At 39.0% G+C, this 27,303-nt stretch overlaps 1 protein-coding gene across 6 annotated transcripts in view; it reads left to right on the top strand.

Moving 5' to 3' along the window:
- The window catches only part of PRKAG2 (protein kinase AMP-activated non-catalytic subunit gamma 2), a 156,529-nt gene that overhangs the window by 119,357 nt on the left and 9,869 nt on the right, over nt 1-27,303 (top strand). For all 6 annotated transcript variants that reach the window (XM_062506189.1, XM_062506227.1, XM_062506197.1 and 3 more), the window contains 6 exons: nt 9,012-9,121; nt 21,159-21,240; nt 22,777-22,835; nt 24,283-24,328; nt 25,002-25,056; nt 26,935-27,061. In XM_062506189.1, coding sequence (XP_062362173.1) covers nt 9,012-9,121; nt 21,159-21,240; nt 22,777-22,835; nt 24,283-24,328; nt 25,002-25,056; nt 26,935-27,061 — 479 coding nt within the window. The remainder of the gene's footprint in view (nt 1-9,011; nt 9,122-21,158; nt 21,241-22,776; nt 22,836-24,282; nt 24,329-25,001; nt 25,057-26,934; nt 27,062-27,303) is intronic.

The following is a 27,303-nucleotide window of genomic DNA, read 5'->3' as shown; positions in this document are numbered from 1 at the left end:
ACAGCAAAAATTCAAATTGTTTACTTACCTTGCAGCAGAGATACAGGCTGATTTATTCCCTCATTAATCACATACCTTAAACTTCCCTTGAGTCCAACTCTGCACAGAGTGGTTGCTGATATTAATATTCAGAAGTTTAATGCCATTTTTAGTTTCCTGTGTTTCGTGTCTCACAGTCTTGAAGAGCAGGCCCACATTCCAGACAGGCGACATCTTAATTTAGATCGTTGTTTGGGATGTTTAGGGAAAAATCATAGTGCCTGTTGTCAAGGGAAAATCTTGAACATGCTTTAGAAAATTCTTCAGGTCAGTTTATTCTTTGTTGTGGTGAAAATCCTAGAAGCATTAAGGTTGCAGGCTGAAGTTGCTACCTTTATTCACAAAACCACAGTGATGCTTTTCTCAAAGTACAAACCTTTGACCAACAGTTGATTTAAGAGATACGGAGCTCTTTCAAAAGTGTTTTTCAGAATTATTCAGTTGGACTTGTAATACTGTTTACCAGTTAGTTCCTAAGCAAGGCAGCTCTTGCTTGTACACAAATAAGTTTCTCTGCCTGCCTGGACAAGGAACTTCAGAGTTACTATGATTAGCTCTGGAATGTGGAGTTTCTTAAGATGCCCATCACATTTTTTTTTTTGTCTGTCTCAAGTCTCACAATAATAATTTGCTTATCCACACTGCCAGTGGAGAGCTACAGTAAAAGAGAAGTGTTAACTTCTCAGCCCAGTTACCAGGACTTACTAACACCAGTAATGAGGAACAAATTTCAGTGCAGGATTTTGAGGCATGCTGTGAATGTAAGACTGCAACACAATGCAAATCTTTAGTTGTTTCAAACAACTGTTTGCATCAGTTTTCTCTTACAAAAGTCTTAGGTACTGCTGGAAATTGAAGACATGTAGGTATCTAAACCTCAAAAACAGAAAAGTGGATCTTTTGAAGTATTGTCAATAGCTAATAACTATTTTGTTCTAAGCAGGATGTGCTTTTGAAGACACTTGTCTCATTCCACGTTTAGGACCTTTAAGGAAGGAGGTTATAAAGTGTCCCAAGGTTGCTCTTTTCTGTCTAACCAGCTTGTGGAATGCATTAATAGCTCTCTAACAGCTGTGGTGGGTTTTTTTTGTTTGCCTATTGTTTTGTTTAAGCAAACTGCCTTTTCTTCCCTACTTCTGCTGTAGCAAGTTAAGTTAACAGCAAGGTACTTCTCTCTCTGAGTGGTGGTATTTAGTCATTCCATAATTTGCATTCTTCCAATTGAGTGTTTCTTTCAGATTTTGGTATTTCCTGAAAAATTGTATTATCTCCAAGCCACTTGTAAATTCAGCTTGAAGATATTGTGAAGTTTTAAGTCTTGCAACAATTTCTAACTCTTACTTCAAGCTCTTTGTAGTGTGGTCTATTCCTAAAGATCACTGAAGAGAATGTTGAATAAAATGAAGTATTGATCCCCTGATACTCTGTTGTAATGGGAAGTGTCAAACTACTGGTTAAAAACACTTCCAGAGTTGTAGAAGTGTAAAGTCCTGCAGTGTGAGCTTGCATGCCATTCTGCACTACCTGATTTGCAAAAGGTGAGCCTTGCAAATGTTCCAGCTTGGGGAAGAGTTTGAACTGGAGTCCATGTCTTGTTAAAAACACACAGTTGTCGTCCATGTCTTGTTAAAAAACACGCAGTTGTCATCCAGTCTTGCAAACCCACTGAAGAAAAAGCATATTACTGATTTTGCTGCAGCTGGGTTTGCTTGTTAGGCAGGTGGCATGGTGTGACTCTTCTCCTCATGCAGTGATATCCATGCTTGCTTTAAAATTACTGTCTCAAGCATACTGTGATTTTTTTTAAATACTATTTTTATTTTGTGTCTACCTTCTTTTTCATCCAGTTGATAATTTTATTCTGGGTAAAAACTTATTAGTCTGAGCTGTTCCTGACACAGCCGTGTTGACTTTTTTCTTTGCTTTTGATGAGCTGCCTTTGTAGGTGCTTACAAATACACTGGTTTTAATAACTTGCTTCAAGACACTTCCAGGAATTCTGACTGGGTTTGAATTTGTTTGGCTTTCCTGTAGACTTGTAGTATATCTTCTCCTTCATAAACTTGCAGAGTTCAGGAAAGGCTGCTTTTAGCTAGGGTGATTCCTGCTTACACATGAAATAATCTGGTGTCTCTGCCTGAAGCAACTCCTTGTGAAAAGGGGAGAAAACATCTCAATTACCTTGGTGATCCAGAGTGAATGAACAGTTGCACTGACTTCAGAATTCAGAAAACACACTAAAATATGTGAAAAAAAAAGAAGATGTACGCAATACTGAAGGTTACGTTTGAAAGTGTCTAAAGCAACTCTGAATATAGTTCTTAATGAAGGGTTCTGGTTTCCTTTAGCTTGTTGCTGTTATTAGAAGGATTAACCTTTTTCTGAAGACCTGAACAATAAGACAGTGCATTTACTTCTCTATTCACTGTTTATCTGTTCATGTACCTGTTCTCTCTTGTTTTCTGTGCCTCTAGACCCTTTTCTTATTTGTAGGATGAGGTGCAGTTAGCAAGGGAGAGCTCACTTACTCTATTGTTGTTCATATGTACTCACACTTCTTTTTAAAGTTCTTTTCCTCTGTCACATCATATATCCATGCTGTAATATGCAATTGAATTAATCTTGGAACACTGAAGAAGCTTCTGATACTGATCTCTTGATACATTCCCTATCACTTGTTTGTATCAGAGTTTCTTACATCTGTAAATTTGCTGTAACCTTTATCTGCCAGCTCAGGCGTTCCTTTAGATGAGGGTGGGAAATGTTCAATCTGCAACATCCATATCCTATAGCCCGTGGCTGCATGAATAATGCTACTGTATACCTTTAGTGTGTGGTCTTCCAGGATATTTTAAAGCCCTTTCCAGTTCTCAGAAAAGAAAAACAAAGTCTTGTTTCTGTCTTTACATCCTTTCTTCCTGTTCTTGCATTTAAAAGCTTTTCAGTTTGTGAAAACTCCTGTAATTAACTCCTATCACTGTCATCATATTATTTCCTATGTATTGGACTGTAAACCTGTTTGGTTTTTCCCTTGTATAACTTGAAGTAGTACATTGGTAGTCTTGGCTGCCATGTCTGCAATGAAGTTTTGTCAAGCATGTTCTAAAACTTTTGGGGTTATCCTGTGTAGAGCCAGGAGCTGGACTCTGATCCTTGTGCATCCCTTCCAGCTCAGGATATTCTCTGGTTCTGTGATTTATCTCCTGCCACATAGAGTAGGTATTCTTGTGACCATCTCTTCCTGCTTTTTCTGTCTTTTATTACAACTTAACCTTACCCTGTGGCTGATTACGTGGGTGGTTATTTTGGTGGTGGTTTTTTCTTTTTCTGAGATAAGTTTCCTCATGTATAAACAGAAATTAAATGATACAGCACAACACTTCTGCTTTTCTCCTGTGTTTGTCCTTCTTAAACCATGTTAGTATTCCCTTCCTACCAAGTCTGACATTGATTCAGTTTCTGGTGTCTGGTTTCTTGTCCACTGTTTCCAGTGTTCTTGGCTCTTCAGCAGACTGAGCTGTCATGCCCCCTTACTTGGTTATTCTGTGACAAAATTGCAGTTTCTTGCACTTCTCTGCCAGCGCCTCAGTCCCCAAGCTTTTCACTGGATATGCCATGTACATTTTAATTTGTGAAGCATTCAAACCTAGCTAAAAATCTGGTAAATGAGCCATATCTGTCTTATAGAAGGTAGGCTGAAGTAAAGCTCTTGCTCATGCTCACAGCAACGTCCTGTACACAGCGAGTACTGGATCCCTCTGCAGAATCTGTTCCTGTCTGTCCCTTTGCTGAGGAATGCTGATAAAATCCTACCTGGATATTTGATTCCCAGAACATTATTCTTGAAACCCTGCTTCATTCAGCTGCCTCTATTTCCCTTAAAAGCTGTGTTCCAGGGCCTGGTGGCCAGGAATAGTTTATGGTTCCTTCTGAGTAGTGTCACTGTTGCTTTTGGAGTTAACTGTATTCGTTGTGGATGATTTTTTTTCCAGATCTATGTTGTGTTAATGACTTATACTAGAACTCCTACAATCTCCAGTGCTGTGAAAGCTGTGTGGGAGGTTTTCAAGGATATTAAGGAACTCCTTCAGTAAATTCAGACCAGGAGTTATCAGAAACTTTAAAGCTGCTTTTGGTGACAGCTTTCAGATAAAACCACAATCAGAAAAACAATTTACAAGGTTAATGATGTCTTTTACCTGTTGAATTCTCTGCCAAGGGTTATCTGTAACAGGGAGAAGAGAGGGTAACTTGTCCTGGCTTATTGAAGTGATTGCTCACCCTGGTGTCTTCTGGCAGCATTTGGCACAGCTAAGATAATCTTTGCTGTGGGTGCTGTCATTGTCCTGGGTAGCTTCTAATGTAGGGAAAGGGCAGGAGATATATAAATATGTGTATGTATTTATATATACCTATAAGAATAGTATAGAGTGCATTGGCATAACACCTTTTAATAATGCTTATCATTATAATTACACCAATAAGTTTGACTTAATGTATTGCGGTTGGATCAGTTCCATAGTAAACATTGTCATGAAAAAAATCTTTGGTCTTTAATATTTTCATTCTCTGGCATCTGAAATGTGATATTCAGCATATCATGTGACTTTTAAAATAGAAGTATGGCTTGGAGTGCCCTGAAGTTAAGATATGTATGTGTGCAGTAACAGAAAATAAAATGTGTTTTCTCCTATGTTGTTTAGTACAAGTGAGAACATCACAAAACTACATTTCTACTTCCCCATTTCCTTTTATCTATTGGTTCTGGCTGAGGGGAGATGATTATGCCAATAGATGTCCAGGTAAAAAATTGTGCTGGGAGCTGGGAGTGCTTAGCTCAGCTCCTGCTGCTCTAAGAAGACTCTGAATTTTTTTAAGTTGCACAGTTTCCATACTGATTCTTATTAAAAAATCAGGGAGATTCGTGCAATTACTGTGTATATTTGTGGTTTCTGTCTTCCTCCAAGCTGTTCACCTGGCTAGGCAGTTAACTGAGTGTATATTTTACATTTACCTCTCTGCTGTTTTTTCCCCTACTTTTTTAAGGGCCTTTAAAATTTGGCCATTAATTTAATATGAAATTTTGAGAAGTCAGTTGTTTAGGTTTATAAGAAGGTTTAGGTTCGTAAGTTTGAGGTCTTCAAATGACTGAGAGTTGCCAGAGTTCCCAGCCCTCAATCTAACCATGAGGACAGGGTTGCTATGGAGAGCTGCTGTGGTGTGGTTGTGGTGGAATTAACACTTTAAAGAAGGTGAGAGAACCCAGCCTCTGTGGAACCTGTGTCTGTCTTTCAAATACTCATGGAACCAATTTGGAAGCTTTTCCGTAAGTGTTGACATTGTATTCCTATTCTCCATCTGCAGGCACTTTTTTTTTTTTTTTTTTTGTGTTTTGCTTTGTTTTTGTTTTTCCCTCTTGTTTTTTTTTGTTTTTTTTTTTTTTTTTGCTTTTGAAGGCCTTGAAATTGTGAGGGGAAAGCTACAATAGGAAAGTACCCTGTGTTTGGTGGCAAAGGTATGAGTGGAACTGAAGGCATCTGTTCAGTAGATCTCTGAGGAAATGGCTTCAGCAATGCTGCAGAAGTTTCTCTGTCATTCATGAGTATTCAGATGGTAGTTCTACCTTAGAGCTCTCTGAATAGACAATTATGCTTAGTATGAGTTCCACTGCAGTCTCTGAGTCAGTATTGTTGAATAATTAATCTGTCCAAAAAAAAAATCTATGATGCTCTCATAAATAATCTACTGGCTGATATAAATAATCATCATCTACTGGCTGAAATAAAAAACAAAAGCATGTCTCACATTATAGTGAAGGGTGGGAGAAAGGAAGAAAGTAAAAATTATTTTGGTGAATAAGATTGTGGAGCAGAGTGGCAGAAATACAAATTGATCTTTTACTCTTTAAAGTATCTCTAACAGCAGGAGCAAATAAAATGCCAATACAGAGATTTTACTCTGTAAAAGCCTGTATGACAAGGTGCTCAACTTCAGGTATCAAACTGTCTGACAGGGTTTATTTGTAACCTTCCAGGTGACTTCTCTTTCTGCTCTAATAAAAATCACAAAAAAACAGCACTGGGAATTTGGATATATTTGCCTTCACCTATGGCTTGGGAAGAGGGGATGCACATGGGCAGTGTCCAATTGGAAAAAAACCTGCAGATGAATCTTCAGGGGATAAACTTGCATGAATGAGCACCCCCCTCCAGAAATACACATTCAACTGCTTGTCAGTGGATTCTTCTCCTCCCTGATCCTGCTCTAGATTCAGATAGCTCCTGCTGGGAATCTGCTCTGTGAGCCAGCTGATTGCCAGATGCCGAGCAGCAGAGAGCTGAGGTTTGGCTGGAGGCAGTTCTGTGTTCATATCTCCTGCATGTGGGGCAGATGGTCTCGGGTGCAGATCAGAGATGTCGTGCAGAGACAGAGGGAGGTTGTAAGTCAAGCCAGAAGGGATCTGTCCATGTCCATCCAAAGGAAGTACTGCTGCAGAGGCTTCAGAATGAATGGGTAGTTATTGGGGAAAAAAAAATAAGACTGGAACAAGAAACTAAGCAGGTAATAAAGTAGAAATATTCTCATGGAGATGAGGGTGTTCTTATTTGATCACTTGTATTTGGCAGCACAGTAGTGGTTGGATACAACCCAAAGCAGGAAGTTTGTCATCTGAAAGGGGAGACAAACAATAAATATGATTATGCCCTGTGCAGTTGTGCTGTTCAGGAAAGATAGGTGTGAGTGCATCCCTGAGGTGTGCTGAGGCTTAGGTTTGGGAGACCTTTTTGTCCATTGAACAGCTGTGTATGTATATAATCTATACATAATACCTGTGCAAGGAATTGGGCTGTGGTAGCTGTTGAGTATTCCCAGGGAGCTGAAGGTGTTAGAAGGTCTTAAATATCCTTTCCAACAGGCACTTGATGGAGTTGTGTAGGACATGAGATTTAAATCAGTGCTGCTGATGTTTTGCATGTTAGTAACTAATAAAGTGGTGCATTGTACTTATTTATAGAATAAGGATCTTCTGTAGGAATAAACCTCAGTTCCAGCTGGACAACTGGATCCTTGTCCAGATCCTGCTACAGTTTCCTAGCTATTTCCAGGGGTGTTAACAGTGCTCACAGATGGCTATCTCATGTTTCTGAATATTTTTAATTGTAATTTTACAGTTAAAGAGAAGCTGTTGCTTTGTGGTGTCTCCCCTGAACTGGAAGGCAGCACAGGGCAAGATAACATTTAACCTTTGGCTATTATTCTTTTGCATCGGGGTGGGGATTATTGAGATCCAGCTGAAGCTGTGTTTGGAGGGTGGGAATGTGTGGTGAGAGGAGGGGTTATGGGTACACCTTCCCTGTACTGGTAAGAATTCTGGTGGTGGCTGCCATGAACTGCCTCCCCTGATTGAATTGTTCTGGCTCACAGTTACTGTGCTTATCCTGATACATTTAAAAATTATTAGTGAGTTGGCAAGACTCTGTGGAGCCATGATGTGCTCTGAGAGTGTTCATTTTTTTTCAGCTGGTTGTTTTGTGGTTTATAGAATCATTGAATCATTTAGGTTGGAAAAAACCTCTTAAGATCATCAAGTCCAATTCTTAACACTGTGTTCACCACCCCATGTCCCCAGGTGCCACATCCACACATTTTTTGAACATGTCCAGGGATGCTGATTCCACTGTTCCAGTGGAATTTGAGGTGTTCCTGTTGTTTTTACCTATAGCATCTTGATTGTTTGCAAACTTGAGGTTGAAGTAAGTAAGGGCTCTTGGGACTGCATATAGGATTGCAAAGGCAGCCATAATAACTTTCTAAAGACCAGACTTGTTGGTTATTTATTTATTTTAAAGAGTAATGGGAGTAGGAAATGAAGGACTTGCTCAGTGTGTAGATGATGCTTGATCCTGGAGCAGCCTCTTGTAGGGGAGATCAAGCTTTTCTTCCGTAAATTTGGACTAAAAAGGCTGTGCTGAACCATTTGGTAGAAATGACAAATAATTTATCCAGAGTAAGATAACTAATTTTGAGCAAATCTAGCAAATAAGGATTTTGAGTTTTTAACTCCCTACTATGAAGTTCTTTAATGGTCAGTAGGTATTTAAAGGTTTTTTTTTGTTTGTTGTCTTTTTTATTGTGCTCTTCGAAAGTGTTAATATATGTCCAAGTTTCTGTGGAATAGTTAATGGGATCTAAAGGGTACATCTCTGGTGGAGGGATTATCCTTGGCCAAGTTCTAGGTACCTGCTGGAAAGAATGGAGAGGCAAACTGCTTAAAAGAGAGAAAAGTTAATGCATCTGAGCAGATCTGGGGGTTGTATGCACATGCATCTGAACAAATGCAAAGGAAATTTAAGGAAATCTGGATGGGATTGCATGTCCTTGCTACAGATGTACAACATTAAAACCATTCCAGCCACATGGATCCTGGTTTTATAAACAAAGTGTTGGAGTTGTGATGCTCTGTGTAGCCAGAAGAGAATGAAGCTGATTATGGAACTTGCCTGCTGCCTTGTTAGAAAATAGAAAATTACTATGTGAAAAGTGAAACAGGTAGCAGTAAAGATTCAAGAAACACTAATTTAAGGAGCTTGAGTTAGTGAAGACTGACACTAAAGTTTCAAACTGCCTTCTTCTCTATATAACAGTGTTGAGAGGCATATTCCAGTAGGTTGCTGTTAGGGAAAAAAAAAAAAAAAAAGATACTTTCTAAGAATGTTACTCTCCAGCATGAAAGTCCTTTCTCATCAAAGAAGAACAATGCATTTTGTCTTTGTTATATTTAATTTGAAAGGAAAGATGAGTCTGAAATGCAAAGTGCAAACCTGTGACTGTCTATCCAGATCTGGAGGTGTAAATTTGAGTTTTGCTTTAGGGTTGTCCTTCTGCAGTGGTGTTCAGTTGACTTGGCATGGTTTTTTACTACTCTATTTTAAGGTTGCTTAAATAAAACAACATAATATTTTTACTTGCAGCACTTGAAGAATCGGAAAGTGACATTTATGTGCGATTCATGAGGTCACACAAGTGTTATGACATTGTTCCAACAAGCTCTAAGCTTGTTGTTTTCGACACTACGCTACAAGTGAGTATTCTCCTTTCAGTCTGCCTTTGCTTGCAGTTCTTTATTTTTATTATTTTAATTACTGTTTCCTGAGTGTTAAATGAAATGTGATCTCTTGAAGAGAAGTGCTGTTATCATGCTGTGCTTTGTCTATACAAAACTGTATTGTTCCAACTGTGTCTTTTGTGTTTTAGAGGAGGAGTTGGGGGAAGACATCCTAGCAGAACAGAAAGAGGGGATGTAGTTCAGTTTGCAGTTGAAATCTCTATCTAAAAATAAAAATTTCAGATGAGCCCAAATTTGTATTGGCTTCTTCATGGCTACCTGTACCTACATAAAGACATTTGGTGTAAGATCCTTGTGCAACAGCTAAAGAGTACCCAGGTGCTATGAGCCTCTTCCTGCTATACTGATAAGACAGTTTAGGACTCAAATGGATGGCTTAATTATGTAAATTATTACATTCTCCAGAAAATTTTTGTTTTCAGCTTCTCATTTTGCATTTAATCAGTAAATCATCTGCTAGACTCTTGGCTCTGTCTGAAGAGTTTATTTGCCAAAAGAAGGCATTAGCTGCCTGCTATAGAAACAGACTAATCTGTTCTGCAGTGTGTTAGGAAGCTGTGGCTTTCTTTGTTTCCTGGATTTTGCACTTGGTATTTTTTTGCTTGCTTTGATTTTTGCAGTTTCAGTGTGTTTTTCTTTGTAAAATGCTCAAATTCTGACTTAACTAAGCCCATTTAGTAATTTTGGTCTGGAATGTACTACTCAGATCTCAGCTTCCTACAGTCTGAGGCAGTCATGTAACAGATACTCACTCCCAGAACATTCACAGAACCATCTTGTGTATCAGATAATTGTATATAGTGGTGAATTGAGTGCTCTGATCTGAAAAGTGGGAAATCTACATTGACTTTTTTTCACCATCTTAGAGAGGGAAAATTTCCTTTCTTCTACCTGGAGGAGAAGGGTGAATGTCAGCTCTTGAGTAAAAAATTTACTTTTTTGACCTGAAAAATCAGATTTAGGATGATGGGGTTCACTGTTCACTGTCTTTCAGCTCTTCTCAGACTGTTGGCCTCCTTTTCATCCCAGAAGGTATTTTTTCCTCACACTATGAGATGATGTGCTGGGAGTTGGTATCTGCAGTGGGCATGACCCACAGCCTGCATTGTCAGTGCTCACCTGGGTCAAGGCCTTGAGCCTGGTCACTGTTGCAGTTGGAGAGATAATTGTTCTTTATTCCATTTACCAGTTAATCTGGAGGCCACTGATTCCTTTTGGAGTTTCCAGATCTCTTGATGAATTACTTCGTGCCAGATACCAGTTTTCATTGCTGGAACTGTGTTGAGACAATGCTATTAATGTCAAGAAGTGAGAGTTTCCTCTCCAGGTGGTGAGCCAGTGTGAGGTAACACCTGGGAAAACTGTGAGTGAGTGAGCTTTGTGAGTTTTCACCATAAAGGAGAACAGGTAACTTAGTGGTGATGGAAAAACTTCCACCAGCACTTCACCAGAATCCCTGTCTTTATTTGGCATCCCTAATGATTGTCATGGATTACAGCTAGATGAGAACAAGGAATGCCTTGGTCTGTGATCATGTAGTCATATTCTCAGTCTGCTTCTCCAGGTATTTGAAAGCAGTGGTGGTAGAAGGGAATTCTGGAGTTGCTCATTCAGACTCTAGCATACAACAAATATGGGCCAGATCATGAGTTTGTATTGCTGGTGAGGAGCTTTTTTTTCCCCCTCTAAACTGCATTTTTTTGACTTTGCATTACTATGTTTAATCCACTTGCATTTACTTTTAATTTATAAAGTCATAATTCTGTAAAGTAGGAGTCCATCTTCCAGCAGAGGCACTATCTTCCAACTTAGCAGATTTTGCAAAACTATTTAAGAAAGCACTAAAAAGGTAGATCTGAATATTTACCAGGCCTGCACTGTTCAGAGGTCTTTTTAATACTTCTGTTCAGTGTTTCCATTTAGTTCTTTACCTGGCACCCTGTGTTAATGTAACACTATCACTGTCTTCAAAACACATTATGGTCATTCAGTTTGATTGGTGTGGCTGGTGCACAAACATGTATGGAATATAAAAAGAGAATAGCTTTTTTCATTTGTCTAAAACAGCAGAAGAAGTACATGGTGGAGAATTAACCCAGTACGGGTGGTCAAATAAAGCTTCTTTACTGTCCCTTGCATTTTTAATTTTTAATGTATAAATTACTTATTGTCCAGTGCCTCAGGACTTCGTATCAGTTTGTACTTTGAAAACACAGCTCTGAAACATTCAGTGTCCATAAATCCTCTCAAATGGATGTTTGTCTTTCCTGGGTCTGTTTCATTCCTACCCACATCAGTGTTTCACCTAGTACAGAAACAAACTGTAAAAACTTCTACAAAGCAGAAAACTCCCACTAAAAAAAGAGACCCAGTGCCTTGAAAAAGTCCTCCAGTGATTTGAATTTAGGTTTTTAATAATATTAGAGCTGAAACACACAATTTAGGAGCTCACTTCTTGCCTTCCTTAATATAAGTAAGTAATCATCAGTGAAGGAAGAACTAAAAATGCAGCTGTGTTGTGTTCTCATGGTATCTTTGAAAGATTCTGGATCTTGGAGTTTTGTTTGGCAACAGTATCCTATCTCCCTCTGCTGGTCAGTGACTACAGCAAACATCACATGTTTCTACCCTTAAAAAATTATTCAGGAGATACTTTGGAAAGTATTCTAAACCTGTTAGTTGTGGGAAAATTGGAGATGTTACCCTTATATAACGTGGCAACAGTCATACACTGATTCATCAGAGTAAATGTTTAGTCTCAGTGTCTGTGAGGGAATTAGTGTGGAGTTTCAAAAAGAATTTTGTTTTAGCCCTAAGAGAGGCAATGGTGAGGTGCCCTTACACTGGAAATAGAAGGAGGGCTTTAAATAGCAGGAATAGCAGCTAATAAAGAGCAGGAAAGGGCTGAGAGTCTCTTCAGCCCTGCTTATGAGTCAGTCAGAAGGCATGGGGAGCTTGATTCCAGCGTGTGGCAGCTCCCACTGCTGGCACAGCACTCTGTGCTGGAGTGTCCAGAGCACATTTGTGGTGTGTTTCATCTGTCCCCTGCATGTGGCTGGGACAGCTGTGCTGTGGCTCTTGCACCTCTGCTGGGCATCAGCTCCTGTGGTGCAGAGCTGTGCTTCAGCAGGACAGTGTGCCCCTTGGCACCCAGCATCCACACTAAGTCAGTGCACTGTGCTGAGCCCTGCTCTGTTTAGCTGCCTGAGGCCACCTAGTAGAGCTCAGTTTGCCTCAGTGAGGTTTCACTTAGAGCTTCCCCAAAACAGGATCTGCCTCTGGTCTGCCTCCTTGGAGTGGTGCCTGTCCCATGCTGAACCCTGGAAGTGGCAGATGTTGCCTGGGAAAGTGCTTGCTGGCACACTTTTCTTGATTTAGACTGACAGTGGACTGTTTTTTCACCTTTTCAGTTGATTAATACTCATTTGCTCCTCATAAATATTTATAGAATCATATTGAACTTCATGGCTGTGGCTTTCCCCTGCCTGTGACCCCCGAGTACTTCTTGTTTGTGACAAGCTGCTGCCTTTGGCTTTTCCCAGGGAAGATCCTGTCTTTTCTTGGCACACATTAAAGAAACTTCATAAATTCTGATCTGACCAGGAAGGGAGTCAAGAGACAATTATGTGTTATGAGCTTTCCTGTGAAGTCTGGAAATTTGACTTTGTGGATGATGGGGAAATTGGGCAAGTTGCAACAGTGTGCAGCTCACAGTGGGTAAGCTTTCTCATCTTTTAGACATCTCCTGAGATGTAAACAGGGGAATAAACCCTTTACAGCCCCTAGGAGGGCTTAGGGAGGTTGTCCCTTGAAGGGCTGCTCTAAGCATTAACTTACTGTTCTTCATTCTAATCATGTTAAAAATAAATGGTTCTAGATTGTATTTATGATAGACTTAAGGAAATCACTGAGCTGAATGCAGATTTAATGGTCACCAGCTTGTGTCTTCAGCACAGCATGTGAGCACTGTACAAGAGTTCATGCATTTGTTGTGTAGATGATCTGGGGGAAGGAGGGGACACCCAGATCTGCCTTTCCTTTCTTTTTGTTGGTTTTAACCTGTATCAGGCACATACAGTGACACAACAATCTGATCTTTTCCTTCGATGGAAAACAAAACAATTCCTGTATTAAATTCAAAGATTAATGAAGTATAACATTTTGTTCACATTCTGTCTTCTAGGTTACTTTGTAATATCCTCTAATGGGATTTCAATTTTCCTTGTTGCTGCATTTTTCCCATCCCCACCCCATCCTGAACTGTATGAGCATTTTTTAAGGAAATGCCTCTTACCTAGCTTATAGCAATCTCTGAAGCTTAACTCCAAAAGCTTTCTTAAGGCCAGATTTTTGTCTGACCTTGAAAGAAATGTATTAATTTGTTGTGGCTTTGCCCAGACTACACAAAGATGAGAAGGATTAGCTTCTTTTCTAGCACAGGGCAATTAACCCTTGAGGAGGAGTGTAGGAGGTGTTAGTTGGGGACTTACTGCTTTGTATCAAACAGCAATCTGCAGTCCCAAGAATGATCTGATAGCAAACGTAGTGGCTGTGGCTTGTAGAATTTGCATAAGTTCTCTTTGGGTCAAAAGCTCTATCTAATCTTTGACTAAGTTATATTCTTACCTGTTAAAAGTAAATTTGGGTTTTAATAATAAAACATATGCAGCTTTTGCTCACTGTGACCTTGAAACTGTTTTTAAAGCATTTGTCAAGCACTTCTTCATGAACTAATAAAAATCATGTTTATGTGGAAACAGTCATCAGAATAAGCTTTCAGAATCCTGAAGACACTTTCCTTTTAGTTCCTTCTGTATGCTGAAGAAATCTTTGTGTGACTCAGTTAAATTATTTAACCTGTCGGTTTAATGAAATTACCCAAGTTGTTAATGGACCAGATGTAGGCTTTTTTCAGAACTTGTCACTCTAGTAAGAGCTCAAAGGATTTTCTACCACGTAAGTAAAAAAAAAAAAAAAATATTTTAAACAATGTTCTGAAAAAACTTTAGTGATTTGACAAGCTAGCAGTAAATACACCTTATGACTTCTAGAGCATGCAATGGATTCAACATTAGAAGAGTTGAAGAGGATTTATATTTCTCTTCCTTGTGCTGACTCTGTACAGTAAATGGATTTATTCTGATTCTCTCCAGGTCATTCTTGACTGGGGTGTTGCCTCTCTCTACAGTAATGAGATAAATGAGGCTCCCAGGAATAATGCTCCAGAATGGTTTGCTCCCAGAACCACACAGCAGACTCTGGGTCTGCTGTCACACAGCTTTTACAAAAGGATTGACTCTCTGTTCCTTAGTTGGCCTTGAGGTTTCTCCCTGATGAAGCTGCTGCCGTCTGCATTTCTGAGGAGTGTGAATACCCCTCCTTGCTTACTCTGCCCACAGAACTGTAAGAGAATAATCTGATTTAGCTTCCAACCAGCTTGTGGGCTGAGGCAGTTGAGCAGCCACATAAAAGCTTCCTTCACTGAGATCAGTCTGGAATCAGTAGCATAATATGGGAAGACTGTTGTGTTTTTTCAGAGCTTCTCCTGTTGCTGGTATACAAGCATAGGAGCTTAATTCCTGCAGTTCTCAAAATGAATAGGAAGTGCTCATTTGAGGACCTTGGAGGAATGACAGGTGCCACTTAAACAGAAATTTCTACACAGTGTGTAGGTAAGGTGTTTGTGCTTGGCTGAGTGAAAGTTATGTATCATTCTTCTTGCATTCTCTGCCCCATCACCACTTTTTGGATAAGATCTTAATCTGTGAAGGAACTTCCGAGGTGCATGATCTCTCCAGGAGTGTTCCCTTTCCATCACCTGCAAAAGATAAATTAATTTTGATCTGGTTTCATACAAGCTTTCCAAAACTCAACCTAATCTAGAGGACCGGATTGTGAATGCTTATTGGTTGGGGTTTTTCAGATGTTGAAGCAAATGTAGCTGCCCATTAAATAACAAGATTGTCCACTGTTTCTCCAATCTACTTGTTAAGGTAAAGGAGGAAATTCTACTTGATATGATCCAAGAAATGCTTGTCCCTCACCCTAGGCAAAAATCTTTATTGTCTTTAAATAGCCTCTTTGCTTAACAGCACAGTCCTTTGAGGAGGAAATGCTTCTAACAAATTCACACGCTAAAGAAGAAAATAACTGGAAAATGAATTTGAGTGCAGCAGTCATAATGTTGAGATGGTTGGTTGTGTTCTTCATACTGGTTTAGTCTCCCCAGACAAATCAGTTTGTAAAAACACTGAATTATATAAATGTACCAGAAGAGAGATTTTAAACTTTTCAAAATAGCTCCTTTGCAGGAGTTCTGTAGTTCTCTGTAACTTTAAAAGGGTGTCTGGGTTGGGCATCACAACTTTATTTGAAGGAAAAAAATAAAAAGGAATTGCAAGTTAAATATGCTTCCCAATGTGAATTACTTCAAAGTGAAAGTGCATGATGGACTTGGAGAGTATTTATCTTGTACTGCTTTTGTATTATCAGGATGGTAATTGTGGGATCTGGGGATAAATGCAGGAGTATTCCAACTGAGCTCATAAGAAAAACTCTTTGAAGGTGGTGCCAACAGCAAGGAGGAAGAGGGCTGTCCAAAGAGCTCTGTGGCAGAGTTGTATTTTCAACTTAGTAATATGTTTATAACATGTTCCCAAATAATATTTCACGGGGTCTGTTCAGGTGGCAGCCTTGAACAGAGAATGCACTGCCTGAAATCCTGGTGATGTGAGGGAGTAGCAGAGGAGATCTCTTACACACCCCTCTTAGGGAGTAAAACCATCAGCTTTACCTGCAGCAGTTTTTGCTTTTTCCTGTCTTGGAGTCTTGCTAAGATTTGGGCAGCCAGAGAACTTGCCATGCTACTTAAACACACTCCTGTTTATATTGGGCTAGAAACTGTTGCCTCATTCAGGAGTCTTGGCTCATAAGCACACTTGAACCAAGGGAGTCAAGTGTGGGTTGCCCAGGTTTTACGCTGTACAAAGGTTACAGCAGAGCCCTGATGATTTTCCTGTTACAACAAAGACCAGTTGTACTGCTTTGTGTCTTCCTGCTTGGTAAGAACTACTGAAATTGAGAGTGTTTGGCCCCTTAAGAAGGAATTCTCAGAGTAACTTTTTTCCACCTTCATGCTCTTAAAGGTGAGAACAAAGTCTGTGTCTGGAGTGACTTTGCCACATTTGCTCATGTTGTGAAGATAGAGATAACACTGTTTTCCTTTGAAAGTATAAAACTTGTCCCCCTTTGCAAGGGGAAGCCAATGAGAAGCCCCTCCATGCCTTGGTGTTGGGTACTTAAAAGATGAGAGTGTATTGGTGTAGAAATCCAACCTTCTCCTTTAGTTCTGCATCTATTCTTACTGTGTCTGCTAAGACTGGATGCCTTCCTCTTGTAAAGTCCTTTCAACTACATGTCCAACTTTGTTATGCTAGGAAGGGTGGTTGTTTCTCAGGGACTGCCTGAAAGATTTGGGTTTGATACTGTGGTCTGCTTGTGTATTTTTGGAGGTATTTGTCCTCTCTAGTTTTGTACTCCTTAAATATAGTTAGGAGTAAAAATAAGCTGGGAATTTGCCAACTTACCCAGTAAAAATGATGATGAATGTTCTAGGTTCCCTTAGATCATCCATCTATCAGGGATCATCTGGGTCTGATACTGGTTTTATGGGAGCTCTGTGCCAAAGACTGTAAGGAGTTTCTTCCTTTCTATTCTGATCTGATAAAATAGACATTTCCTGGGGTTACAGGGGGCTTTCCAGGCAAGTGCCTGATGCTGGCTTATCCGGAAACAGAGGTACACATTTATCATCCTGCCTTTTGATGGCAGCCACACCACAGAAGTTCTGGCAGGTCTTTGAACACTGTCCATGCTACTGGACAATGATTTGCATCATCCTCTTGCTTGGTACTGGCATATCTGAAGGTGTTCCATAGCTTTGTTTCTTACTTTTGCCACCTTTGAGCCTTTTCAGTGAATTTTGTCATGAAGCAGTTGGTGCTGAGTTGTTGGATTCTCTGCCCAGCTCTGACCCTGTAGCACCAGGAACTGTGATGGCTCTTTTCTCACAACAATTTGTCAAGGACAGGAATCTTTTTGCAAGGCAAATGAAGCCAATTATTTCAACAGCAGCAGTCACCTTCCCTGCCTTATGGGACAGTCCTGGAAGACAAGACTGAAACCACTGGTTACTTGTGGACATAGTTACAGTTTTCATAACAGTGTTAGGTAAAACAAACGTGTGTGTTGTACACACACACTGAATTTTTGGAAATGAGCTCATCCTCAGTTTTCCTTTCAGGTGTTTCCTTCATTCACAGATGTTTACTGGAGAGACCATTTCTGCAAGGGCTTGTAAAATCCCTGGTATTTTCTAAGAAGGAGTGTCCCTTTCAGTGTTTCCCAGCAGTGAGGAAAAAATTATTCTGCTGTCTGGTGCAATCTTCTTCCACTGTTCTGCTTCACTGCCCAGTAATCCAGCTATTTTAGGAGCTCATTAACCGTAAGGGATGAGGTTTTCCAAATATTCTACCTGAAAAACAGGACTTTTATGTCTGGGTCTCTTGCTTTCTTGGTAATTACTGTTGTATTGGAAGAGGCTTTGTCCTCCTTCAGACTTGCAGTGGAAATGTTTTAATGGTGTGCAGAAACAGTGACCTCCAGAGGTTGTGTCTAACCTAAATTAGTCTGTTCTTTTATTCAGCATATTCACAGTGTAATGAGTTCCTGTGGTAAGAAAAGCTTGTTCCTGTTGTGCTCAGTGTAGTGGAATAGCAGCTATTGTTGAGGTGATCTATGCTATATCTAGGATTTAATTGCTGTGTTCTTTTGCTGAAATGTGACTCTTCTACTTAAAGGGCAGAATCTTGGAGAAAACAGTCACACAGATTGGGATTGCTCTTCTAATTGTAAATGTCTAGACAGCTTAGTGAGGGGGGAGATGGCATCTGTGGGATACAACTTAATCCCTGTTGAAGGTTGGGGAGTCATGCCCCAGCTGACTGTGAAGTTGGGGTGAATATGCAAGGTCTGGGTAAAGGTCAGAACAACCTCTAAATTTGGGCAGATAAATCCCATTTTTAGTGGTTCATTGTGTGTGTTAGGACATGGTTAATAAGAACAAAAGTGCTTTGTTTAAAGCGTGTTTGTACGTGGTGCTGAACAGCAACAATCTGTGGGCTCTGGCTGCTGAACAATGGGTTTGTGAAGGTCAGGCCAGTCCAACACTGTGGGGTCGAGAACTAAGAACACTGTTGGAGGTCCAAAGATGGGACATGGTGGAGATCTTCAAAGGCTAACTATATATCATCAGAAACCAAGGTCCTTGTGGGTATTTTCTGCATAAAGATCACTGAAACATCTAAAAGTGCTGGACAGAAGCCCAGTTCCACACCCCTGTGCTTTGGCTGGCCACCAAGGAGTTCTTTGGGCAACTGAAATTGGTCAACCACAGAAACTGCAGGGAAGTTTGAGTGGATGAGTGTAAGTTTGCACTAGCAAGCAGTTTTAGCAAATGAGGATTAAGATGGGCTTTTGCTTTGTAATTACCTTACTTAAATACGAGACAAATATTAACATTGAGAACTGATGGCATTATTACTTTATTTAAAAGGTGGCCATGTAACACTTTCTACAATACAACTGAAGGCAACAGTAGGCAATGTCACTTGAGCTGTGGTCCAGGAGAACAGCCTAGGGGGTTGAGTTTAAGTATTTAGTTACTAAATTTTGGTGATTTATTAAATCAAATTTTTAATATCCGAATGCTTAAGCTAAAATCCTTGTCTTTTATGAAGGATTTAATTCTGAACTGTCTTGGTAGCTGTATCTGTTCAGCAGCCCTCAGATTTTCCAAAATATCTTTTAAAGCTAGACAAGTGGCACCTAACTGAAGATTTTTGTGATTCCTGGAGACAAATAACTTGCAAGTAAATCAAACAGGATCAGGGCAGGAACTTATCCTTTGAAGAATCCTTTCTTCTTCTTCTGGATTTCCTACAAGCTCAGCATCTTGAGTAGTATATCTTTGGAACTCTCTCTCTTGAAGTGTCTTTTCTGAATCTAAAATAATACCTCAGCCTTGCTGTCTCGCCCATCTGAGCATGGTGCTAGCTGGTGCTTTTTGCTGCTACTCTGTCTGGGAAAGAAGTAGCAGGACTTTGGAGACTGCCTGAAGGGCTGTAGTTGGCTTTCCACACGTTTTCTGCCACAGGCATGCTTCTTTTCCAGGTTATCAATTACAGGGTTTGTAAACTTGCTGGAGGAGTTGTGTTGCATGACTGCTATCTGGAGAAAAGTATTTTCCCCCTGGCCTCAATAGATTAGCTGTTTCCTTCTTGCTCTGATCCAGCCTTGAACATCTTTCTCTTGTGAAACACTGTGGACGTGAGCTGACAGTGACTGTGGCCCTGAGTGATGGCTCTGGTTGGGGAAAGATACCAAAGCTGAAGGCTTGGGGTTTCGGGCAGTGTGAGTGTCCTTTCCCCTTTTTCTGATGAAGAGTGGTTAGAACTTGTTTTGGCCCAAGCTGGAGTTGGTCTGTGTGGACTCACATCTGTCTCTTATCTGCTCCCCAAATAGCTCCTTGCTTTTGCTGTATTAACTCAAAGTGGGGTGCTGTTATGTGGGAACACTTCATGTATCATGCCCAGAGGGTTTCTTTGTGGTTTCAGTCTTCCTCATGAGTTAGGATGCTCCTGGGTGGATTTGGTAATGTTTGTTTAAGCTGACTCCTTCTTGTGTCAGCAGAGGGGCTGAACACCTCTGGCACCTTTCTGTTTAACCATTTCTAGATAAATCCTGTGTATTTAGTCTTACTTGGGGCCCTAGGGTTTTGTTGTTGTTTTTCCCCATGTGGCTTCTTGAGTTTCAGTGCAGTTAAGGGATGATGGCTGGTGGTTATTCCTGTTCGTTGGTGATATGGGATCTCTGAAGTCAGGAGGCAACTTTGAGATCTGCTGGCTGCTGATGTTTGGAGGTGGATTTGCTTCTCATGGTCAGGGAGGAAGCAGACAGGCTGTGTAGATGTAAAAGAAATACAGATTTTTCTTTGCCACTACTTTATTGGATGCTGATTCCTTTGGCTGTGAAGCCCTTTTATTCCTATTAGTCTATTGTGGTGAGGATCCCCTTGGCACATAATTTAAAGTAGACCTTTAAGGTGCTGATGTGAGAACATGATCTGTTCAGATTGCAGTCATCAAGCAACTGCAATTCTGTGTTGTTTGGACAGACGACAAATTTCATGGGTGCAGAAATAAGGATTGGTTGTATCTTGCCAGGTCAAGACATGGGAAAGAACCATCACTTGTGTGTTGTGTTTCCCATAGGAAGACTTTAGGGGTGTAGGCAGGACAGGAAGGATGTCATGCTCCAGCACATCACCAGATCAGCATTTTGAGGTGCACCAGTGCCTGACTCCTTCATTTTCAGAGAACCAGAGTTCACAGGGAAGTGTTTCTTTTCAGAATGACACCGTGACCTTGTAACCTCTCATGCAGGGGAGGATTAATTAATTAAGAAGTTGAAGTACTTGATTGATTTCTTTAACAGCAAAACAGGCTAGGTAATTCTTTTAACTTTCAGTCATATTTAGAATAATCAAACTTTTTTTTTTTTTAACAGCTTGCTGTAGTAAACATTGACTAGAACGTAGCACAGTCTTCATGTGTTAAATTTAATCTCTAGTTTATGGATATCTCAGAGGCTTTCATTTAGAGTATTCACAAAATAAAATAAAAACAGATCTGGTTTTGCTAAGCTTTTTCTTGCTTTTTAACCACATAAAAGTAAAAGGCTTAAGGTTTTTGTTTGGCATTGTGTTTTCTGTTCCATTTTGAATGCCAGCTACCTGTTTGTACTGCTTTTGGGTTTTTTCCTAGTGAAAGGACCTGGAAAAAGGACACCTTCTGTTGGTGTCTGGTATGCTAAATCAAGGCAAAAATTCAAAATTTGTTAAGTTTCTCTTTTTTTTTTTTTTTTCTTTTTTCAGGTAAAGAAAGCTTTTTTTGCCTTGGTGGCAAATGGTGTGAGAGCAGCTCCACTGTGGGAGAGTAAAAAACAGAGTTTTGTAGGTAAGTAGTTCTGACATTTTTCAGAATTACTTGAATTTTCGAGGTGCTTTATTGTTTCAGATGGTGGTCTGAGCCTGGCCATCATAGAAGAGAAACACTGGAAAAGAGAGTTCCTTTTCCCTCCTTGTGAGGAGCTTTCACAGCTTTGCTGTTCCTTGAGAATCATGCCTCTTTTGGGTCCCAACCTTCTGAAATTCAGTCTCTAATATTTGCACTTCACTGTGTGTTTAAAAATAAAGTCAATGGTCACAGAAAGGAAAATTTGAAAACAGGAACTCTAAAGAGAATAATTTAATATTCCAGTATCCTAAGTGCAGTACAAGCCTGTCTCTGCCTGGGTTCAATAAGGTGCATAGAGGATCTCTAAAACCAGAACTGAAGCTATAGAGATGTACAACTTTGGGTGAAAAACATTAGATCTGTGTAGTGCTTTTTTAAAAATCGTGTCTTTAATTACCACAACAATCATCTTCCAAAACTAGATATCTCTTACACTTAGAAAATGGGGTTGCAGTGGCAGTGACAAATGGAATTAGATGTATTTCTTGTGACTTGGAACATTGAGGATTCCTGGAAATGAATGATAGATATTCAATAAAACATTTGTGAAAATACTTCAAATCCAAGAGGGAAGGAGCACTCTTGCAATACACCATATGAGTGCTGTGTTTTTTATTTTCATTTGATTTCATTTCATATTCTGTTTGTAACTAAGCTCTACTGATTTAAAGTTGACTTCCAGAATAGTTTTTCCCTTCCCCCTTTCTTAGTTTCTTCAGTTCAGATGTAAGAGTAGTGAACAGTGGAGTAATTGCATGTTCTCAAATCTAGAACTTGAAAGCTCAAAAAATACTAATATTTTCAGGTAACTAAACTAATCATCAACATTATATTACATAGCTTGGTGTTGGTGCTTATATATATATATATATATATATATATATATATACACACAGTGGATGTGCTATTTTTTTCTTTTGAAAAGTCAGATTTCTATACAGACATTGACGATTACCATGGAAATGATTGAATGATCTGTAATAAGTAATAATCAAGAAAAATGTATTATACTGTTCCTTAATTAGAGTCTAGGAGTCTGCCTGACTTGGCAAGTACATAATGAGAATGTGTCTTATTCAAAAAGAAAATTAAAGGCAAGAATAGTTCTCCAGCCTTGAAAGATGTTCTAAACCCCCTCTTCCCATTTTTTTGGGGGTGGATGTGGTCTGAATTCAAGGGCTTTTTTGAGTCAGATTGAAAGTGAGGAGAAGCACATGGGTTATAATATTGAATATTACTTCAGATGTGTTTTTATTCTGAAGCACTGTGTCAATGTGAAAGTGAATATACATGGTTTTGAAACCCTACTGTTAAATAGTGCAATACCAGTAGTATTTTATATGGATTTGACATTTATCCTATTATGTATTGTGAACATTAATTGCAAAAATAGCTGAAAGTTCTATATGTTAAGTATATATCTAAAGACCTGTTTTTGTTGTTTTTTTTTTTTTTTTAATGTATCACTTGTTACAGGAATGTTAACAATTACAGATTTCATTAACATACTGCATAGATACTATAAGTCTCCAATGGTAAGTATGATGTTAAGCTATAGTTTGATCATTTGCCATACAGTACAGAGACTGAAATACCAGACTGAAAGGTTTATGATGATTGTCCTTATTATTTAAGTCTTTGGATGGAAATTTACAGAGGCTTGAATGCTGTAAAAAATTAATGTTCTTGGAGTGATGGTATAGAATAAACAAGTTAAACTAGTTAAATGTATGCAAATATTTTAGTTACATGGCTGAATTCCACAATCATTTGGAGATCTGTTGACTTCAATTAACTGTAATTTGAAATTCCCATTGGCAGTCAGTTGATTAAATTCTCCAGCTTGCATGTTCATACAAACATTTACATCCCTTTCTTGTTCCTGTCAAATCACAATTCCCCCTCTACCAATTAAAACATATGTATTATGTTTTACCAGCTCAAAAATCAGGAACAGTAGGATGGAGCAGACATCTGATATATTTGCCTTCTCAAAGCTCATGTTACTTTTTAAAATTTAGAGTGAAATTGTCATCAGACACCAATAGTGTGGTGCACTGTCCTTTCTTCGTGTTAAAGAATTTTTTTTCTCCCTGAGGATTGACAATGAGTGGGGGGAGGAACAAATGAGAAGTGCTTGCACACTGGTAACTTTTTAAAAATTGTTTCCGTGTTGTAATGACCCTCAACATCAATATTACTGATTTTTCCATGAGACTTTACCTAATGAGTTCTCACTCATTTACATTGTCTAAGGTCCTATTTATAGGTTCTGCTTAAACTGCCAGCAGTAAGGAGGAATAGCTGAGAGGAGAGACAATATCTGACTTAAGAGACTCATGCAGTCTTGTGTAAGAAAAATAAATAAATTAATGTTCCATCAGGGCATGCTCTAGTTTTAATAGGTGAAATTATGCAGAAAATATAATTTTTAAAGTATTTTAGTCATTCTTTCTGATAGAATCAGGACATACAGTATAAAGCACATTGCCACTCATGTGCTGGATAATATCCAGCACTGAGTGATGAGGAAGGTCCAGGTAGTTTCTCCCTGAAGAAGTGCTCTTGCTTGTTACTGATCAGGTAATTTTCTTCTGTTAGCATTAAGAAGTCAGGTGATCAGGGTAAGCTTTTTACTGGTGTGGGTATGTGAGGAATCACCCTAGGGTTTACCTTGGATGGTTGTTTGAAGGTGATACAAATTTCTGGGGTGATGCCTTTGAGTCCAGGAAGGACCTGGACTGCAAACCTAGGCCAGTAAAAGGCTTTCCTGTCCATTGAAATGATAAATTCGGGATTGTACTCTGCATTAGGGCAGGATTGCACCCTTTCTCCTTGTTACAAGAAATGTTGTGTTGGAATGTTCTTACTCTGTTAGATTTTCAGCAATGAAATAAAAGAAAATTATTCAGATGTTTACAATGTTAATGATGGATTTTAAATCAAATTGCTTCAAGTTGAACTGCCATTTACTCACTGTAGGTTCAGATTTATGAATTGGAGGAGCACAAGATAGAAACCTGGAGGGGTAAGAATATTTACTTCTTGGTTGATAATTTACTGGATTCTGATGTTTTTCAGTATAGTGGATTTTGAATCATCATAGACATCTCTCCACATATTTATTAATGAAAGCAGAAATAGTAAAATCTTCTCTTCGGCTCCTGTTCCTTATTTTTCTGTCTAAAATAGCTATGGACTGGTCATCTGGGCTGTATAACACTTTGCCCCTTGTTCATGGCTCTTTAAGGAAGGAAAAAAGGGAGTGGAATGAGGCATATGTGGAGTGGGAATGAACAAAGCTGTGCCCAAATGAGCTGCACGATTCAGCCAGAAATTCATGCAACATTCTGTGTGTGAACAGAGGTGCTGAATGCAGGGAGGCAGCTCCGTGTAAAAAGTAGTCTGTATCCCATGGAATGATAGATGGAGGTATCTGTGTGCAGCAGACTCTCAGAGAATGAGTAAAGGATTATTTGTTGTAATTGCAGTGACCTCTGCTGGTATCAGGCTTAGTCCTGCTTTTAAATTTGATGTCTTTTTAATGTCAATATAGAGCACTGTGCATAAATAGTAGAATAACTAACTGTAAATTGCTGTCTGCCACTTAATTTTGTATGAATGAATTCATGAAATGCTTTCATAAAAGAGCTGATGTTTTTGTGTGAAGTGGTAACAATCTATTAATTTTCTAACCACAGAGCTTTATTTACAAGAGACTTTTAAACCTTTAGTGAACATCTCCCCAGATGCAAGGTAGGATTTCACTGTTCACTCTGCTTAACTTGAAATACACTAACGATGTCTCAACTCTGAATTTAAAGCCTCTTTATGTAAGAAGAAACTATTTGTATTGTCAACTACAGTACAATAAAGAAGGACTGTCTTTTGATATAATCAAGAAGGGGTGAGAGCTTGTTTTTATTGTGAGTGAAGACTTTTTTGATTATCCAAAGAAGGGAATTTTTAATGGAACTTTTGTTGTTTATCAGCATAAGTGTTCTGGTAAATGAGCCAGACATGGGTCAAAATTCAAATGCAAAACAGGCAATAGGATGACCCTTTCAAGCTGTCCTGCAGGTCATCTTTATTTCATGAAAATAAAAAAAAAATTAGAGCCCTTCAGCTGTCTTGTTCTCAGCAGTCACAGTAGTTGGAAACGTAAAGTCCTTTTCAAGGCAAATAACTTTCCTTAACTAAAGGAAAGACAATATCTCTGTGGTTTCTTCTGCTCTACTGTAAGGCTCTGTTCCTTAAAATATAAATGACTGTCCTTTTCTTGTTGGTGGAAGTTGAAAGAAATAGTTTTAAAACCATCATTATGCCTTATTTACTAAATAACTTGAGAGGGAGACTTAGTTGATCGCTGAAATCTCGAGCACTACTTAATTGCTGAACTGGAGGGTGAAGTTCTGGTTCTTGCTTTCAGTTTGTGGAATGGGATTGTTTGTGCCCTGGCAAAGGAAGCTGGTGAAGGGAGCTCCAGTGATTGCATTGAAGTAATGATATTCTCTATCCTCAGTGGAATTGCCATTTAGTCATGAATAAGTCATTCAGTTCAGTCGTGAGAGATGTATTTTGAATGGTGGCAGGTTGCAAATAATATTGTTAAGGCAACAAAATAGCCTTAATTGTTTTCAGTCAGAGGTGCAGCACGAGAAGCCTTGCCATGAAGAAGATGCAGTAAAACTTTTATAAAAGGTTACAGCAAGTCAGCTTCAGACCTGATCCAGAGACGGGCTCAGGTTTCTGTGACAATCAGACTGCAGCACTTAGGAATTGTTAAACACTTACTTACTCAGGAGTGGAATCTGCAGCAGTGGGGGAATCTTGGCTCAGTGAACATTAAATGGGGCTATTTCATCCCTGTGATGGACTCAGCACACAGCTTGTGTATGGGAAGGGCCCTGCTTCAGCAAGTAGGTGTTTATCAGAGTTTTACCAACTGTAATTACTTGCTGATTTATTGCAGTTGCTGGTCAGCTGCTTTATCATGGTCTTACTACACCAAGGGAAAAAATAAAGTGTCACTTGCAAGAAGAGCAGACTTGCACAGGTTGGAGTGTTGCTAAATCCTAGTCTGAAGTGCATGGGAATGTTTTAGATCTCCTAAGGATATTTTTTTACCAATCCCCAGGGATAATTCAGTGAAATTATTAATAATTATTTGGGGTTATTTGCATGTATGCACATAGCCATAAAAATGCCCTTTGTAGAAAATGCTGCTGAAGTTTGGGATTGAGATCCATTGAGTGCAAGAACTCCATTTTTCACAGTTTGTCTGTTAAGAGAAAGACCCATTCTGAGTGCAGGGATACTGCAAGCACAGCACTTGCTGGAAAAACAATTTACACTTGTGAAGAAATAGTCTTTCTATACTTTATACCACAAAACGAACTTCCCATCAGATTTTCTTAATGGATTTAGATTTCCATGAGCATATAGTTGTTGATGTGTTGCAAAGCAAAAAGCTGCAAAAGTTAATTTGAAATCACTCAATTTCTGTTTTTTATAGCATTAAAGATAATGCAAATAATTACCACATGTGGCTTTATAAATGTGTGCATATATATCACTTGGCATTACTTATTGTTAGCTAGAATTCATTAAAAAATAAATTGTTTTTCTCCTCAGCCTTTTTGATGCTGTATATTCGTTGATCAAAAACAAAATCCACAGATTGCCAGTTATAGACCCAGTCAGTGGAAATGCACTTTATATACTTACCCATAAAAGAATCCTCAAGTTCCTCCAGCTTTTTGTAAGTATTTAAAGCTATGCTGTGCTTAACTGATTTTTTTCCCCACAGTAGACATCTGATATAATAGAGTAATTAAAGTCTTAGTGCAGAAATTTCATAATGAACTTCCATATTCATTGTGTCTTCCTGTATGTTTTATTGGTAATAGGGAAATTAAAGCTTGATATGAGGCTTGTAATTTAACTTTACTTTGTTTTACTCCTTTAAAGAAACCTAAACACTAAGCACTTGCCTATTGAAGT

Source organism: Cinclus cinclus, chromosome 1 (genome assembly GCF_963662255.1).
Source record: "Cinclus cinclus chromosome 1, bCinCin1.1, whole genome shotgun sequence".
Classification (NCBI taxonomy): domain Eukaryota; kingdom Metazoa; phylum Chordata; class Aves; order Passeriformes; family Cinclidae; genus Cinclus; species Cinclus cinclus.
The sequence above is the reverse complement of the archived record's forward strand: the minus strand, read 5'-3'. Positions and strand labels throughout refer to the sequence as shown.